Below are 18,944 nucleotides of genomic sequence, written 5' to 3'. Positions count from 1 at the left end.
CTGAAGGGTGGGTTGGAAGTATCTGAAGGATGGAGCCAGACTCTTTTCAGTGGTTCCCAGTGACAGGACGAGGGGCAATGGGCACAAGTTGGAACATAGGAAGTTCCGTTCCAACACACGGAAAAACTTCTTTACAGTTAGGGTGAGAGAGCACTGGCTCTGAAGGGTGGGTTGGAAGTATCTGAAGGATGGAGCCAGACTCTTTTCAGTGGTTCCCAGTGACAGGACGAGGGGCAATGGGCACAAGTTGGAACATAGGAAGTTCCGTTCCAACACACGGAAAAACTTCTTTACAGTTAGGGTGAGAGAGCACTGGCACAGGCTGCCCAGGGAGGTTGTGGAGTCCCCTTCTCTGGAGATTTTCAAGACCCACCTGGATGCAGTCCTGAGTAATGTGCTCTGGGCAATCCTGCTTTAGCAGGGGAGTTGGACTAGATGGTCTCTAGAGGTCCCTTCCAACTCTGAAGATTCTGTGATTCCGTGAAAACAGGAAAAGGCAGGGGGGAGGGTTGATCACAAACCCTGCAGCCAAAGCCAGGTCAGTCATTATTCCAGAGGTGTTCATGACAGTGGGGGACACAGAAATAATTCCAGAGCTTCCCCATCCTCCAAGAACCTGCTGCTGCTGAGAGGAAGAACTGCTGGAACTAACAGTTGCACCAGGAACGGGGAGCGTGCGGAGTCAGACTCCTGGAGGTGGAGAGATAGGGGTGAGTCATTGCAGGAGCAGACTTGGGGAGGAAAAGGCTACAGCCCCGGAGTCTTCATTTCGCTCTTGTTTTTACAGCTTGCAGGGACTATTAGATTCTGAAGTAGCTCTTTGGCAATTCATGGTTGAGAATATTGCAATTTTCTTTCATTACTCATCTCTCTATGCAAAACAATGTTGCAATGATAAGGATGATTATAGATGGTTTTAGTTTAACTGGGAAGTAAGAGCATGAGGGAGAAAACACACTCAGAGCAGTGAATGTGATAAAGGAACACGTAATAAATACTGCGCTGCTTGCCTATAAGTACACATAACACACCTGCCATTTGCTGCAACTTTTGCAACAGAAGGGAATATAAAGGCAGGGGATCTCTAAGAGTGGGATGTGGGGACTTCATCCATGAAACACCATTGCCTTTTATTACAGTGAACTCTCAGGTTATCCCAAGGCAATCGCTCCCAAGTTTGTAATTAACAGTGTTACTGAAGCAGACACATGGCTGCACTGCATAAACACCGTAATGCTGCTTCCAGGGTCAGCTTTGCTCTTCAACAATGCGGCCACTTTCACGTGGTAGGGAGCCCAGACGAACGAGCCATGCAGACCCCAGCTGGCTCAGTCCTTTTGTGCTCCTGTACCCCAATCCCAGAGGGGCGCAAGTTGACAAGTGCAGTGCAGACAGTGGCTCTGCGCAGAGCTAGCTCAGGTACAGCCTGATGTACCAGTTCCCACCCACCATGGACACAACTGCCCTGGAGCAGACCCATGAGGGGTCCCTACTGTCCCACGGGGCGCCCCAGAGCCTGTGACAGCTCATTAGTGCCAGGTCTGACTTAGGTTCTGCGCCTCCCCTGCTGCTGCCCTGCTCCTAAAAAAAAAAATTGCACCAAAACAACATAAATCCACAGACAAGCCTGCGCTGAGCACGTCCAGCACTAAGCCAGAGCTAACGAGCACCGCCAGATCTCAGCTGACTTTGACCAAGGCACAAGTGGCATCTCTGCACTGTGCTCCACAGTCCCTATCCGTTCAGGCACAGCACCAGGCGGAGGCAGAGAGCCAGCTCGGATCCCGCACTGCGCGCCAGCCAGCAGTCCCTCCCGGGACACACAGCAGAGAACATGCTGCAAAGGAGCTTGTGTGCCTTGGTAGAAGTCATCTGGGATCCCACAGCACCCAGCAGGGCTGGTGAGCTCTGGCCGAGTACCAGCCAGCTCGGGTTGCGTTAGACTCCACGTGGCACCACTCGAAGCCTTCGCACTATGATCCACAGACCCCACTGTCCAGGTTTTCCTCCCCATTACATCGGGCAATGGAAGGGAGCTGACTGCACGTGAACAAGAGCAAACACAAGAACCAGAACACAAAAGAAGAACAACTGATCCGTCGCCAGAGAGCCCCTGGCACAGGCAGGTCTACCCTGCACAAGGCAGCCCAGCCCTGAGTGAGGTCTCAATGTGCCACAGCGGGCACCGCAAAGCCCTACAGCTGTGCGAGCATGGCACCCCGCCAGATCTCATTAGCCCACTGAGTAGCTGAATAAATTAGCCCAGGCAGAGTGCTGCACTGACGAACACTGCGCACGCTGAGCTGTCTCGCGTTTCTCAGCAGGGAGTTGTGCTGTTCCCCTCCGGACTGAGAAGAGCCACCCGGTGTATTCGCATCCCCCACGTACTGCGCAGCTGTAGCTACCCAAAGATACACTTCTACCATGAACGCAGGCGCTCTTGCAGGGGTGTCACTTCCCGTCCTTACCTGGGTACGTGCTGATAGTGTTGATGTGTGTAGTTCGGATGACCCCTACTCGAGTCCCACGGTTGTTCTTCATGCACATGCAGATACAGATGGCAATCCCGGCAATCACTCCCATTATAAATACTATACCGAAAACAATTCCAGCTATTGCTGTGCCTCTGCAAGGGGGATGGAAACATGCAGTCAGTTTCCGCAGAATAATGTTTACGAAACAAAATTATTTTCTCAGGAGTGGCCCCCATTTGAGAAAAAAAAGTGCGTATCAATTACTGAAAATGCTGCAAATCTTGATCTATCAGGGCATCTGAATAGAAGAAATGAAAGATCTCTGCGACCAAAATGAGAAACTCTTTCAAAGTCGCCTTTGCAATTGTGCCAGATCACTCTCCTGATTTTACGTTAAATCTTCCCATTCCGGGGCCTTCTGAATTTAGCAACTATTAAATATTACCACGAACAATTTCTTTCCTTTCCCCTCATCACACAAGACTTTTCTTTTTCCTAAAGGCATTGCTATGATTTTCTTTCGAAAAGAAAGACTAAGTTATCCCCAGTAATATATTCCAGAAGCATCCTGAAGAGCCTGCATGCTGTGCTTCCACAGGAATGGTTTTGTCATTGTTTTATCTTAGGTCAAAAAGTCCTTCTGCTGTGCTTCTGAGCCCACAGATTAAGGAGAGCCTCCTCTTCTTGAGGACGAGCACAAGAAGCAAAGCAAATGCCCACTCTTTCACACATCTGCTGCTGCAGCCAGCGTAAGTATTTGAGGCTTAAACGATTTCTTTTAAGGCGGTCCAGGAGGAAATAATTTAGCTCAGCCCCTGAAGTAATGAATCAGACTTTCCTTGACATTATATACGGAAAGGAGAAGAAGCCTTATTGCACTGACACATGGGAGAAAAACCTTACCAAGAGCCACTGCAGAACTCCCAATAATATTGAGGGCAAAATCAGCCTTTCTGATGAACCCTAGTTCACTCAGGTTTGTTGTCAGGCTCAGGCAGTGAAGCATATGTTATATGAAAGATGGTATTTATAGTCAGCCCTTTTATGAAAAAAAAACAGTGACTTGCCAGAAATATTCTTGCTCTGTGCATCTCTTCATCTACCAGCAAAGATTTCAAATAATGACCTTGCTGGCAACTTTTTTACTGGACATTTTAATCAATCCAAACTGATAGTTTGTCAACGTGAATAAGCTCCACTAGGAATTATTGCCATGCAGGGAATAAAACAGGCACTGCAATACTACAAAGGCAAATATTAAAAGGAGTCCAAAACACAGTTTGGCCTCCCCATACCAGTGTGGGTATAAGTAGCAGGCCTGATTTTCAAAATGCTGGCAGCCCCCTGGCTTCCAAAAAAGTTAACAAGAATCAGGATGGACTCAGTACTTGAAATATCAGATCTTCTATTTAGGAAGCTAAATATGAATTTAAGAGCTTGTTTTTAGGCCCCAACTATCCAGGAACTTGGCCAAGATTTGCAGTACAATTACTGCATTATATAGCATAAGTAAACACAGACAATTTGCTGTCTTACTAAAATACACTGCCAGGGAGCTAAATTGCTCTCTGCTTTTATGTAGCAATGAATGAAGAGTGTGCAGGGAGAGCAAACCTGTTAATATTTTGCAGAATATATAAAGGCCTAATTTATGAAACCTCAACTCATGGCAGCAAGCACCTGGCTGTAAAACCAGTAGCTCAAAACACTGATGTGATCAAGTGCTTTGGTATTAACCGTCACGAGTAGCTGAGAAACAACCCTCCCACCCCCCTGCATACCCAATAGTTTGCATCTGAGAAAAAGAGTCTGATTCTCTTGGAAGACGGGATCAAGAGACCTCCAGTTTTCCCATCCAGCTGCCTCTGGGAATGTTATCTTTACCTTGAGAGAAACTGCCGTGTGAGAAAACAGTTTGATTCAGGAGACACTTTAAGATAATGGTCTCTTAATTCCAGAAAGTGTTCTTATAATACCACAATTAAAAAATCAGGCATAATACAAGGTACCCCTATTACAAACAACAGTGAATCGCTAGTGGTTTTGCTACACCCATTTAGTGGATGAATCACTGTGCCCTTTGCTGGGAGCAGCACATCGCAGAGCCGCAGGGAGTTCTGTTACGCTGAAATAATCCCTCTCCCCGGTGGAAGAAGCAGAACCAGACACTGCTGACCACCGACCTCAGGTCCTGCATTGCATTTCTGCTTTGTACACGGTCCACTGCCGCCCAGCTCCTGCATCCCAGGCTGGGATGTGCGAGCTGATCTGCCTGGCTGATCTGCTCAAATCCCAGAAACCACAAGGGTTTCTTGCACTTCTAACCAGCCGCTCCCTGAGAAAAAAAAACAACCTTCATCCTAAAGGCTCACAGAGGTGGGTAGCAAACAGGACATGTTACCTTCCCAGTGCTAAATTAAAAGTTCTGTATTAACAAGGCGCATTTTAAACACAGTTTAAATAGTGTTTGTCTCAGCTGTCTCCAAAGGCGTCACATTTGTTCCTGAAGTGGTCAGCCAGACACCATTCGCTCATCTGCCCTGAGCGATGGGTTGCTCTCTTCATGCGCTGGTGCCTACCATGCACCTCAGCCTCACTCCCAAAGCCCACTGTCCCCTTCTGCACAGACAGCAACTGCTCCAAAGCAGTATCACTCCACTAATTTAACTGATGATTCTGTGACACTTTACATAAGAAGTAAGAGTGTTCATGAGGAAAGGAAAAGAGATGACAAAAGGTCTGATAGCATCTTCAAAAGGCGCTTCCACTTTTCCTGAGATATGAAGCAGACACTTATAAACCTGTCAGCTTGCTTTGGGTGACAGAGCTGAGGTCTGAGGACTCACTTGCAGTCCTACAGCTATTCCTAATGAGCCTTTGGTGGTGCTGGCTGACTGGCACTACCTTGCCCCCGTGGCAGGGCAAAACAGCAGCAGGGCAAGACACAGCTGTAGAAAGCCCATCTGTATCTTCCCGCATCTGAAATTCAAAAAAGGCTGAAGTCTACTGGCAGAACTTCCAAGCTGGAAAAGGCCTCTCAGTCTAAACACGACTATACTGGAAAGCAAAAAACATGCCAGGCTAGCAAACCTGTGTCAGTAAGCAAAATAAGGAATATCTGCTATAGAAAGCCTTCTTCTGCTGGTCCCCAGTGTAGCTCCTGTTGGTATATCTATGAACCACAAACAAAAATGGTCACCACAGAAAATATTCACCAGCTTTGCTCTGCGGAGAAAACTGTTAAATGCAAGTCTTACTCATGGTTCTGAAATCAGGACGAAAAGCAGTTTAAATAGCTAGACCCACTGCTGCTCGTGGATTCAGGTTTTCCCACTGCAGTGGTAAATTTAGACCACCTATGGATGGTTACTCAAAGAGAGCCTGAGAGATACAGAGCAAAAGATGTAGGTCACTTTTTAAATCCAGTTACAGCCTGACTGAGCACCAGCAGCAAGGCGCTCGCTGGTCTCGGTGGGCTTCAGATCAGACCCAGTGCCACACACGTGAAACTGTTCCAGGAATTGAGTGTTTTGAGTTGAAAAGGATCTGTTTGAGAGGACTTCAGGAGTCGTACTCTCCCACATATCTATAACAGAATATATATAACGCTATGCCACTCTCTGACAGTGAGTCAAAACGTAAACCCACCCTGATGCAGAGACCTGCAGCCCCTGCTATTCACAACAGCCCCCAGGATAACGAGGAGCACTCTGAACATCACGCTGCACCTTCTCAGCACCAAATCCTGGCAGGACAATGGTCGTGCAGTAGCTGTTCTGGGCACACAGCCCAAAAATAAATGCTTGTTCTTTTTGTAGAAAGCCTGTGGTATGACTAGAACGTACGAAGGAAAATAAGCACGTACTTTTTATAAAATGGCGAAGTTTCTCTTCATGCTATTAGGGAATTTTTGAAAATAAATATCCTGTAAATAAATATCCCTTATTTATATTAAAACAATGCTTGCTTTGTCTCCCTTTCTCTCACTGATATTTTAGAATTCTGTATGGAGACACAGAGGGATACAGAAATTTTTCATGCTATCATCACTATAGAGCTGTTCAAGGGAAAGCGCGTAAGAGAAAAAGGACACTGTAAAGCAAAAGAAGACCTAGAAACCACACAGCAGAGTCACACAGCAACTAGGAAGTTTGAAATAAAGTGAAAACTTTGAAATGGAACAATTTGAAGGAAAACATAATGCAAAGTCCTTCACAAAAGCATAACCAATGAAGAGAAAAAGACCGTCACAGAAAAACAATGCACAGAAAAGGAAGGAAGGAGAGGGAAAAATAATGTTAAAGCTGTGGAAATGTCAAGAGCAATTGTTGAGGTAAAAATCAGATATTCAAAGAAGCAGCTTTCCGACTGCTTTTAGCAACATCCCACTGGAAAGAACATAAAACTCACTCACAGCTTAACACTTCTGGCCCAGCAGAGCCCTGCACAGGGAGGGGATGGTGCCACCCACCTTTTGCTGGGTGGCACCAAGGCCTTGGCAATGCTGGAGCCAGGCAAGGCTCTCACTGCTCTTGCAGACATGGTGGCTGAGGTGCCCGGTGTCAGAGAACCCATCCGGGGGGGAACCGAGAACCCCAGTGTTTTACGCCAAGTGGCACAGGCACCACCAGTGGCTGCTTCAGCCTGTGACTGCTAGGGTTGAGACGACTGGGGAGAAGGAGAGAGACTGAAGAGCAGCTCTGCTCCTTCAGGTCTTAGTGAGCAGGCATGGAGTTCATTTAGAACCCCTTTCCTCTCCAGAAGGCTACTAATTTGGGGGTTAGGCAAGCAAAGTGGACGTCAAACTTGCTCAAGATGAGTATTGCCCCCACGGTCATCTCCAGTTTGGGGCCAGTGGATCTTGGAGGCTTAAAAATCTTATGGATCAATAGATTAGTGTTTCCTTAAGGAAGAATGATTACCGAATAGGTATCAATTTTTAAATGCATTGCCAAAATTTGGGAGCCACGTCTCCATGGCCTCTGCTGGTATACAGCAGGGACTTCATAGTTCATTGGCATCCTTATATTGCCTGTTTTTCCTTCACAGGTTCTTCCTTAACTTCACACGTGGTATCGCATGGAGCATAAAACTTTGCTGGGGACCCTGCTTTATTAGCATAAAACTGCAAAGAAAAGAGAAAACCTTTCAGTCAGCTTTTCCAGAAAGCCCAAAGACTGTAATGCAAGATGTCTTCATCTCACTGGCTCTGAGGCAATTCCCACCCAGGAACCCCCGACGAAGTGCATGTCCCCAAACTCCCCGCGTCACTGCAGCTGAGGGATGCTGCACAGCACGTCTCCCTGGCCTCCTCCTGCCCCTGAGGCATCCTCACCAGGGCATCATGCACAGGTTGGGCTCCAGGTACGGGTCAGGGGAAAGCAGTCAGGGGGACAGATGCCTGCCAGCCCAGCCTCCAGCCATGTCTTTGCATCTCAGTGCCGCTTCGGCCTCCCCCTAAAACCCTCCCACTGAGGCTTGGGCTGCCCTCTTCCGCTCACATCAGCACTCCTGCCTCCACACCTGCACCTCCTCCAGGTGCCAGGACAGCCCCAGCCACTGGCGCTGTCCTCCTCTGAGGATGCTGTGGGGTGATTTGCATTTGCATGTCCTCCCGTGTCCCCACCTGGCAGCACCCCTTGTCCCCTGGGTGCCTTGGAAGGAGTGGGTGCTGCCCGGCACTCTGCTCCCTGTCCCCACGTCCCCGACTCTTCAGCTTTGGGTTGTGTGACCTTCACGCCCCTGCCCCGTTTGCATTTGTTGTCCTTCACAAGCAGATGCTTTCTCTGGATTCCTGTTTTCCTTTGGCCCTTCCTCTCCCTGGAACACTTTAAAAGGCTTCTTAAACTGGAGAAGCCACTAGGGGCATGTAGCCTAAAAGACACACAGGGAAGAGCATAAAAAAAGGGAGAAAACTTTCTCCCCTGGCCTCCTTCAACATTTCACAGCTCAGCAACTTTCTCACCCAGGCAGGTAGGTTTGTTTTTTAAATGTATCACTCAGTGGATTTCTCCTCTGCAAACCTGCCCAGCCTCATCCTGAGCTCATGTAAATTTTAGCACCCACAGGCTCATGTGGCAAAGAGCTCCCCAGCTTAATTACCTATCTGAAGAACTGTCTCCTCTGGTCTATTCTGAACCGAATGCCCGGGAGATTCACCCCAGCCTCCCAGCTCTCGGCTCGTCAACTGCCAGCTACCTGTTCCACGCTACCTGTGATTTTACAGACCTTTAGCATCACACCTGGCAGCCAACTCTTCCCCATCCTGCAGGACCCCCATCCTACATGGCTGTTCTGCGTACAGAGACCGCTCCATGCCTCTCATCACCCTGGCCACCCCTGCTTGCATTTTTTCTCATCCTCTTCTGTTGTTTTCTGAGAGCCGCACCAGACGCAAAAACAACACAGAGGCACAATAACATTTGCTGTTTTCTTCTCTATTTTCTTTTTAAATAATCCGTGGTATTAGATCAGTTTTTTTGTTGGCTGTGAAACAGTCAGCAACTAAGATTTTATGGCACTATTTACCATAAGTCTCATTTCTGAAAGGTAACGTTAGCCCAGGGCCTATCAATTCATGTGGGAGTTCAGGTTGGTTTTCCCTGTATGCATTACACAGTGTCTATGGGCCTTGGATCTCCGGTCTGGACTTGTGTCCTCTACCGGCAGACACAGGCTACAGCTAGCTCAGGTGAACTTAAGCCACCAGTTTTTCCAAAGCCCAGCTCACTCTGTAATCCTGTATCAATTTAGAAGCTATCATTGCAGAAGCGACAGAGTTACGCGCCAGAGATGCATTTAGATTGGCACAAAGGTCTTTTCATCTTGTAACAGCTCACGTTAGCAATTTTACAGAAATTTGACCGAGTATGGCAAGAAGTTGTTAGAAGCATGTGAAGATCAGTATCCCCACTCAGCTTTTGCTATATTTCATTACCATATTAGTGCAAGAAAGACGTGCCATTCTCAGTCTTCACTTTGCTCAGCTGATCTCTTCCATCTTAGAACCTTTCCTAATTTCCAGTACTTTTTTAGTTCTCCAATTAATTTATTGCCATCTCTCTGTATCTATGATTTGCTGGCACTGCATCTCTAGAATAATATTAATAATAATGCATGCAATACATTTTGGAAGATTACTGCTAATGTTAATAAACACCCTTTAATTTTTCCCCCTTTCAGGCATTCAAAAAGAAGCTGATAAGGGATTTTTTAAAACTCATTCCCTGAGATAAAATAAAATAAAAAAAGGTCAATCATCTTTCATCTCCTGATCCAGCCACTGACATTTTGAAAATCTACTCTTTGGACTCTTAATCAGACTTGATGTTACTTGGAGGGAGGGGATGTTGGGCTACTTGTTTAATTTGCTTGGCAAACCCTGCTTGAACCAACAGCAGAACTTGAACCAACAGCAGAAGAGCAGTGGGGTCACACGCTGTTTTCTCCTGCCCCTGCCAGAGCAGGCAGACCTGTTCTGGGATGGTTTGCATCCTTCCACGGTTGCCCCTTTATTTTCATAAGGACAAAACCAGGTAGTGAGTGATCCTCTAAGAGACTGGCTTTGCTGTCCAGGGCATTTTGGCTTTACCGCCGGGGTACCTTGAGAACCCCATGGCAAAAGCTGATGGAGGAGGGACTAAGCCAGCAGCCTCCTCACCACAGGGCTGTACAGCCCTGGAACACAGACACCAGGGTGGCGTGGACTGGAAAGTCACCCAAGTCATGAATCAGTTAAATAGTCAGCTAACTGCTGCTTACTGTTTTAAATTAAATAATTCGTTTACAGAGTAGCAACTCCAATGGACCAGGCTTGCCTTTGAGGCTTTACTTTGCAAGTAGTGCTTAGACAAAATTCCAACTAGTACTTCCTTTAAATACACGTTTTACCGCAGGGAAGAAGAAGATGATTGTCAGCTTCCGTAAACAAATCCCGCCTGCCTGTTAAAACTGGGTACAGACTGTACTTGGACAGTGTTTCCTTTCTTTTGCTCCTACTTTGTTGTGTTTAAGGTGTATTGTTAATGTTTAATTCTTACAAATAGTTTCCTCTGTGCCATTCCCTCCCTACCTTGTTATATTTGCAAGATTATTAACTCTAGCACCAAAATACCCTGAGTAGCAGCTGTACAACGAAAAGGTGGTGGGTAATCATCCCAATTCCTCACCTCCCTTGTCCCAGCTCCTTGTGGACAGGTCACCACTTTGAGACTTCTCCATATTGTTAAGATACATAATTCTGCAAAGGGTTAAAGCATAGTACATTCTGGCTTTTAGTATTGCCAGTGCCTGAGCAATAACTACCTTCTGCAGCTTGTCAAAAGGCTGCTGAGCCACTGAAGCGTAACTGTGGAATACTTGCAAAACCAGAAAGAAAATCATATAAACGGCAAACCAAAAGGATATGTAATTACAGCTTGTTCTGGTTTGGGCTATCGTCGGGCAGACTTATCAGACAATTTCCCTTTTGAGAAATATACAGACATTTTATGCTTACTTCCTCTATGCCAAACCATACGCTTTTCTCCCCAGCACATTGATCGAGACACTGCTTGGCCAGCAGAGCTGCAAAGCGCTTCACATAAAAGATCCTGAAAAGGCACATAGCTGCTACAGTAAAGGGAGAGTAGAGAAAGCGAGGTCTTCCCCTAGCTGGTTCCCAAACTGCTTCCCCTGCCGGTGTACAACAGCCCTGAGACCCTCCCGCTGCCCGAGACGGAGCGGGTGGAGGGAAGGAGGGCATCGCTTCCACCCTGCTCAGGCCTCAGCGCAGGGCTGGCTCAGAAACAATTTTATGCATGAAATATATCTGGGAGGTGCATGCGGCAATATAGCAAGCACAACACTTAATACACAGTGGTGTTACTAACTGATCACGGCTAAGCAAATATGTTTTGATCAGTCCCAGCCTGTCCAGCATTTTCATCAGACTAATACGTGCACACATGCAGACGGTGGATTTGAAACACTATAGGTCTGGCAGTTCAAAAATTTCAGAACACTGCCAGAATGTGAAAAAAACCCAACAATGCATATTTAAATTAAAACAAGAGATTAAAAAACCAGGCAGAAATACAAAAGCAATGGTGTGGGGAGATTTTTTTTTTTACCTTCTACATGAGACAATTCTGATTAAGGTATTGCTGAGTTCCTAGTTACCACTTTTCACCATCATGCTCCACCTGCTGCTTCTCTGTCCTTGTTTTGCAGCAGCTCCTCTCACCCCACCTTTCCCTCTCAGCCATCCTGTGCTGGTCCCTGCAGCCATGACCTTCCCTTGCTCTGTAATGTGCTTCACATGTTTCCCTGGAAAGGAAACAGAAGCTGTAATGCAATTTCCACTTTCCAAAATGTTCCTCATTGTGCTCACGAATCCAAGGCCCAACCTGACGTTGACTTCAACAGAAAATTATGGCACGATTGTACCTAATGTAGTCTTTGATTTAATTTAGGGATTTTTATTCTTTTTATGCCTGCAGTTTGCACTAGCTGAGCCTGCCATTTAAAACACTTTCTGAATCATCAGCAACAGGAGAGGCTGAAATTGCTGCCCAACTTCCAGCCCTTTGCCTATCAAAGCACGAGAGGTCAGGACCATATGGTGGGCTTCCAAGAAGACCACAAAGTTAGCAGCCCCCAGTAATAGCTCATTTTTGGCAGCCGGGTTACTGGGTATAAACACTTAGGAGAATCCCAGGAATACTATCTGGTAATTCTTAACATACTCTTTCTGACAGTGATTTTATGTATACCAGCTTCAGCAAACACTTGACTTTGCATGCTCCATGAGCACAGTGCAGGAGAATCCTGCAGCTCCTCTCCTAGGAAGTTCTTGCTGTAGGAGCCGGACTTACTATTCCAACTTCTGGACCTCTTGCCTGTCAGATCCTGAAATCTGAGTGATCAGCAGTCAAATCTGCCTAGTTTTACCCAGCCATGCATCTAGAGTGCATTTTTACCCAGCCTGAAGCCAAGCCTGTAGAGTCACCTTTGCCAGAAAGGTTGATAGTTCGGCACCTTTTAGCATGCCTGCTGCCACCTTCGTGCCTGTACAACAAACCCCGAAGCCAGCCACGCGTGAAGTGGCTCTGATGTGCCAGGGCACATGTTGTACAAGGCTAGCTGTTTTTCGGCCAGTGAAACAAGTGAGTAGGAACTAAGGGAAAGGGTCAAAAGACGGGGCTCTTAACTTTTGCTCCATGAGGCAGAGGAGCACCACGGAAGGATAGAGGTGACCCGCATATTAATTAATTTTAAAAGAGTAAATATAATTACATGTAAAAGAGTAAAAATTGTGATGGTTGTAATTAAAAAGAGCAGTTCCTCACAATTTCCAAGGCAGTTGGCTAAACAGAGAAGCAAACACTAGATGTGGACACCAAAAGAGAGCTCTGCCACACTCCAGGATGTCTTCTGTGTCCTCCCTTCATTTATTTGCTGTTGGCCTTGATGTCTGTTTTCATAGTTTCACACCACTGTGCCCGTTCCAGTCAACTTCACTTGCAAAGTGAAGGCTGCTCCCTACTGTATTTAATTTTCTCCATATAAGACTGTTTTCTTCTCAACAGCCTTGTATGTGCCATCTAGCCACTACCCCGAGCACTGCGGCATGAGCTCGTGGCAGGGCTATGAGCCGACTGTTCCCTGCTGCCACATTTCCTTTGGCTGAAACACAGAACCCAATGAAAAGAGAACAAACTGGTTATAGGCAGAAAACCCTCTATCCCTTAACACGGCGACCACACCCTTTTATTGGTTTCTGAAAAAATAACAACAAAACCAACAACAAAAATAGCAGTAGCACTGCAGCACTCCCCTCACTGTGTTTCATTTGGGTGTCAGGGTGAAAGAGGATGGCCGTCAGGGTGACTTTGCTTAGCTGTTAAGAGCTGGGACCTGATTCCTGGACAAAGCATCCTCCAGGCACTTCACAGAAGTGCGTGCACTGGCACAGCAGAGACCAGGGCTGGGTGGCTCCAGAGGGCAGCGCTGGGAAAGACTTTCCCTGCCCGTTCCTGGTGGCAGCAAGAACTCATACCACACTCAACTGACCGTGTACCTCTGGCTGAACTCAATGACTGAGTGAATGGAGGTAAAATCACGCTATTTCACTGCCAGTTAAATCCTTTCATAAAATGGTCAGGGTTGGAAGGAACCTCTGGAGACCATCTAGTCCAGCCCTCCTGCCAGAGCAGGGTCACCTACAGCAGTTGCACAGGACAGCGTCCAGGCGGGTTTTGAATGTCTCCAGAGTGGGAGACTCCACCACCTCTCTGGGCAGCCTGTACCAGCGCTCTGCCACCCTCAAAGTAAAGAAGTCCCTCCTCATGTTTAGATGGAACTTCCTATGTTCAAGTTTGTGCCCGTTACCTCTTGTTCTATCACTGGGCACCACTGAAAAAAGACTATTCTCATCTACCTGGCACCCTCCCTTTAAGTGTTTATAAGTATTGATAAGATTCCTCCTCAGTCGTCTTTTCTCTCAACTAAAAAGACCCAAGTCCCTCAGCCTTTCCTCATTAGAAAGATGCTCCAATCCCCTAATCATCTTTGTAGCCCTTTGCTGGACCCTCTCCAGCAGTTCCCTGTCCTTCTTGAACTGGAGAGCCCAGAACTGGACACAATACTCCAGATGTGGCCTCACCAGGGCAGAGTAGAGGGGGAGGATAACCACCCTCAGCCTGCTGGCCGCACTGTTCTTGATGCACCCCAAACATGACAGGGTTGTCTCTGAGAAGCGAAATGCAACTGAATATAACTCTCAGACAATGTTATTATTTGGTTTGCTAATGAGAAACCTGTTTGTATTATGTAAACGTGGCTCTTCTAGGCTGTAACCCTGCACTTTCTAGGTTCCCCTCAGGGGCTCCCAAAGAAGGCCATGGTTCAAGCATTCAATCTCAAAATACTCTAACGGAGGCAAAAGCCCAAACTTGGTATCTTGCCTTCAGTACATGCTTCATATAAAATTGCACGTTGCTGACTCAAGATCTCCTTCCCAATTATGGAAAAGATGAGGCCAACAGAAACATTTTTTTCCCTTCTTGGTGGTCAGTTCTGAAGACAAAAGTAACATAGATGCCAATCAAGTAGCTTATGTAGATTGCTAAGTAAGATATATTTTTAATATTGAAAGATTTCTGCCTAAATGAAATGTAGCCCCTAAATAAACACTTGGTGAATCATTGCAAAGAAGTACACTGTCAGCTCCTGATGGAGACAGCACAAGCCAAATATGAGCTTTCAGAGGAATGAAGACCACAGAGTGCAGAGGGAGAAACCACCAAGCAAATGCCACAGACCACATATGGCAAAACTGACTGCAGCTCTTTTTTGTGCGAACTGGAAGAGCATCATAGAGACCCTCATCCCTGAAATGCTCCCTGCTTATTCAGCCCAATTTTCAGGAGACCATTGTTGTCCCTCAAGGGGAATTACAGATCTTCCTCTGGCATAGCATCCTAGGATATATCCTCATCACCTATTTAAAAGTTGGATGGGACCTCAGGTCATCCAGGGTAACTTCTTTTCCGGAAAACACTGTTTCTTCATGAATTGCCTCTCTCTGAAATAAGTACTGTCTTGGGAGAGATCAGAAGACACCTGAAAACAGCAATGCCAGGAGCGCAAAGCTGTATTTATCCACAACAACACTAGAAAAGCATGCGAAGAGTACAAACAAATTGGAGGCTTTGGCTGCTCCTTCTGGAAAGACCAGCAGCGCTTCTGCTCCTTTTAATGGAAAGTCGCATGGACACCAGCACCATGAGGGAGGCAGCACGGGGACCCCCTTGCTGAAGCAGTCTCAGGGCTGGTGCCGGCTACCTGGTGACTACATCTGCAACTAGAAAACAGCTTTGATGGTGAAAAGCTGAGCCCCTTACAGTTCCTGCAAAACTCAATGCACGTGACACGCGATTCACGGTCCTTTCCTAACTAATAGTATTTTTTCAGTTGTACTCTTTCACTGACGTTAGTGAGCTGTAAATTAGTCCTGGAGCAGAAGCTTATTAACTCAACTCTACTTTTTTTTTTTTTTTTTTTAAATTCTTGGAGTTTGAGGGAGGAAGAAAGAGAGAATTTTGCCATTTTATGCAACAAAGAGGAGGAAGATTGTAACCAAAAATCCTTTTTCACAACAACAACAAAGTGAAAATAACAGAATAAGGCAAAGCAATAAAATATCTGAAAATGAACAGATGCCTGCAAATAACAGTACTTTATGGACCTGAAAAAAAAACATTTTTGACTTCTTCAGAAGTCTGATTCTCAGAATATAAACTGTGGCCCCAAAATGCATTTATGAGTTATTAAATTTCAACTCATATAGGAAGATTTTACTGCTTTTAGAATTCTGTCTGTTAGACAAAAGAAAAAGATGTAGGATTTTTTGGGACACTGGATAATCTGAAGCGGTTCCTGGAAGATCTGGGAGAAAAAGTCTGGATTAAGAGATTAAAAACACAGCGTTATAAATTATTTGATTCCATTTAAAAAAGAAAATAATAAATTATGTGCGTTGCCTCAGTAACAGTGCAATAGCTTTTTTAAAAAGCAGTGCTAGCTAGTACTGTATATTTTGAGTTTAAATAAATCTATCTGGGCTTTGAATTATCCAGCATAGGGATTTTTCCCTCATATCTTCCAATAAAAATAATAAGACACTGAGAGTTTAATTTTAGAAATTCTAGAGCAAAGTGAAAGAAAAAAAATGTTTTTCATCTTCTCTTTCCATCTCCTTTTCCTAATGTACTTTAATAATCAACTCTTACCCTGGCAAAAGCAATGAAAGAGCGTCTTCTGCATTCTTTTCTGCATCAGATTTATAGCACCAACTCCATTTTTCTGTCTCATTCTCCCTTCCCAGGTGCTGTGTCAGAGCTTATGAGGACCACAAAGACCCACTGAGTCTAAGCCAGTGGACATTCTGGCTCTTAAGTCACCATTTGCAAAAACCTACCACGAACTTGAAAGTATTTACATAAGTCTTTGCAGCATTCAAACCTTATTATGTAGCTTAAGCAAATCATGGTTTTAGTGGTTTGGAATACCCTCATTAAGCATGCATGAAGTGCCATTTACAAATGTAAAAGGAGTTAAGTGCTTGGGTATATGAATCATTTTATGTTTCTGGAGAAAAGGACTATGAGTCAGAAAACTAAAAAAACCTGAAAATTAAACTGTAGTTACAAAAACATGCTGTGGCTCTTACAGGTTCCATAAAATGATGAAAAGTTGCCTTATCTGAAGGCAGCTATGCTGAGGATGCAGAAGTCACCGCAGGATAAAAACGTGTGCACACGCTACATTAAGTAACGTTGAGCTAGATGTGACCTCTTCCACCTCAGGAGCTGTTTGGGGGCTGGAGAAGAGCCAGTTACTGATGAAGCTGCAATAACTTCCCTTGCAAGTGTATGAAACCCTTGCTCGTCTGCCTGCACAGCCCGGGCGAAGGACAGGGAAACCCCACCAAGCAGCGAGGGAGAGCAGTCCAGTCCCTTCCTCCCCTTTCCCAGGAGACGGGACATTGCTTATTCCTGTAGAGCTGTGCAGAAGAGACACCCCTTTGCCCTGGTCCCTTCCTCAGAGTTTCGGTGTCACTTTACCTTGCTTTTTACGCTAATGAGATGTAGCAAATAAAGTGCCCTGATTTCTTTAGGCACAGAGCCCAATGCCTTTTCCCCTCTCATGCAGGGAAGGTGAGAAGCGCCGTTCCCGAGGGCCTCACTTGGAAACCACAGGCACGAACTTAAACATATGTTTAGGTTTAAATATCACGCTCCCAATGAAGTCCACAGACTTCATGTGCTTTGCTGAGTAAAAGCCTAAATCCACTGTCTGCCAGACAATTAAAATGTTATCCTTCCATTTTAGTTTTGCCTAAGGTAACAGCTTTGACGCTTGCTCGACTATTTGAGAAGAGACGCTCTGCTCCCTCCTCTCGGAAACGCGAGGAAGCCTGGCAGAAGGCTCTCCCATGCTGTGATTATCGCATTTGACAGTAGTTAAACACAACCGGGAACACCAAAGCGCAGCCAACCTTCAGGTGTCCTTTGCCATACTGCACGCTCCAGTAGGTTCATGCTCTTTAACAGGGCTGAGTGTTCATCATGGCTCTGTGAAACGACAACGGCATCCATGAGCCAGAAGGGCTCATATCCATGCAAGCATCTCGGGCAGCAAAAATAGAGATGTAGAGACAATCTGAGCTGTTTTGACAGAAGGATCTGTAAATGTAACATTTTGCGAAGTTTTCCTTGAGGCTTTAAGTACTGCTGTTATGTCACGACCTGTTACTAATCTAAACTTCACACCATTTTGCAACAGTGTGAAAGAAGTGACTGAATGCCGTTGTACGGCTTGCAAAAGATTCAACACCAAAAACACCCACAACCACTAAACCACATATTAATGCAGTTTTCATTAAGATATATGCTCATGGGGTCAATTTTTTTCCCAAGCATCACAGTCCATTACAATCATTTCAGGCACACGTGCAACTGCTGGAGAAAGCAGACAGGTCGGTCAACAGCCCGGTGAAGCAACACAGAAAAATGTTTCCCCAGGAAAATGGACCGAATTCTGTCCCTTGGCGTAAGCGAGGCATAAACCCTGCTGATTAAACAAGAATTACACTCTTGAATCAGGAAATGTGCTTCAGCCTACACAGTAAACTAATATACTGACCAGGAACGCTGTGATACATGCAAGGATGTACGCTCTGCCACACAGTAGCTCCCCAAAACAATTTCAGTCTGGAAATACCATCACTTAAGAAGGGATCAAGAAAGCTACTTCAGAGTTTTACATCAAAATGGCATATGCAGGGTCAATTTAGAGATATATTACAAGAATTAACACACTTGTAGAGGAAGCTTGCAAAAGACAATATTCTCAACAATCAGAAGAGTATGGCTCTGAACAGCTTTCCAGCAGATGCAGGGGGGGTTTGCTACTTGAGAGGTGTGAATATTAAGCTTGGCACATTTCAGAAAGCAATCACGTGATGGGTTGCCTGTGGTGGCAGGAGCCCGGTTGCAGTGACCCAGGAGTGCAACGCAAGCAAAAGTTCTGAATTCAAAGCTAAGCTGCAGTAGGTTTAAAAAAAAATATGCAAAGACATCAAAAGGACTCGCATCTCTCTGAGTCAGTGCTAAGTCACCAAAGCTCTGGGAAAGTTCTGGGCTCAGAGATTGAGAGAAGGATCTAGTTAGCAACCTCCATTCCAAACTTTTCCAAATTTTAAATTCTTTTCTTTCTGAAGCAGCTGCATGCATCAACTGTTCCCATACAAAACACAGGATCACTCTTGTATTAAGCAAACATTTACTTCAGCACAGACATTTTTATCCCATCAGGACAAACAGAGGTGAGACAGTGCCCTCGGACAGGTCTCATGGCATGGGAGTGGCATTCTTGGGCACCTGTCTGGTGGTACCAGAAGCATGTCACGGACTAGCCAATCTGAAC

At 45.7% G+C, this 18,944-nt stretch overlaps 1 protein-coding gene across 1 annotated transcript in view; it reads right to left on the bottom strand.

Moving 5' to 3' along the window:
• Positions 1–18,944, bottom strand: part of CYYR1 (cysteine/tyrosine-rich 1) — a 62,074-nt gene that overhangs the window by 5,081 nt on the left and 38,049 nt on the right. The window contains exon 3 of the mRNA XM_009894933.1: positions 2,469–2,626. Within this exon, the coding sequence (XP_009893235.1) occupies positions 2,469–2,626 (158 nt within the window). The remainder of the gene's footprint in view (positions 1–2,468; positions 2,627–18,944) is intronic.

This window comes from Charadrius vociferus, unplaced genomic scaffold, assembly GCF_000708025.1.
Source record: "Charadrius vociferus isolate BGI_N301 unplaced genomic scaffold, ASM70802v2 scaffold201, whole genome shotgun sequence".
Classification (NCBI taxonomy): Eukaryota; Metazoa; Chordata; class Aves; order Charadriiformes; family Charadriidae; genus Charadrius; species Charadrius vociferus.
This window is presented reverse-complemented; position numbering and strand designations above follow the sequence as displayed.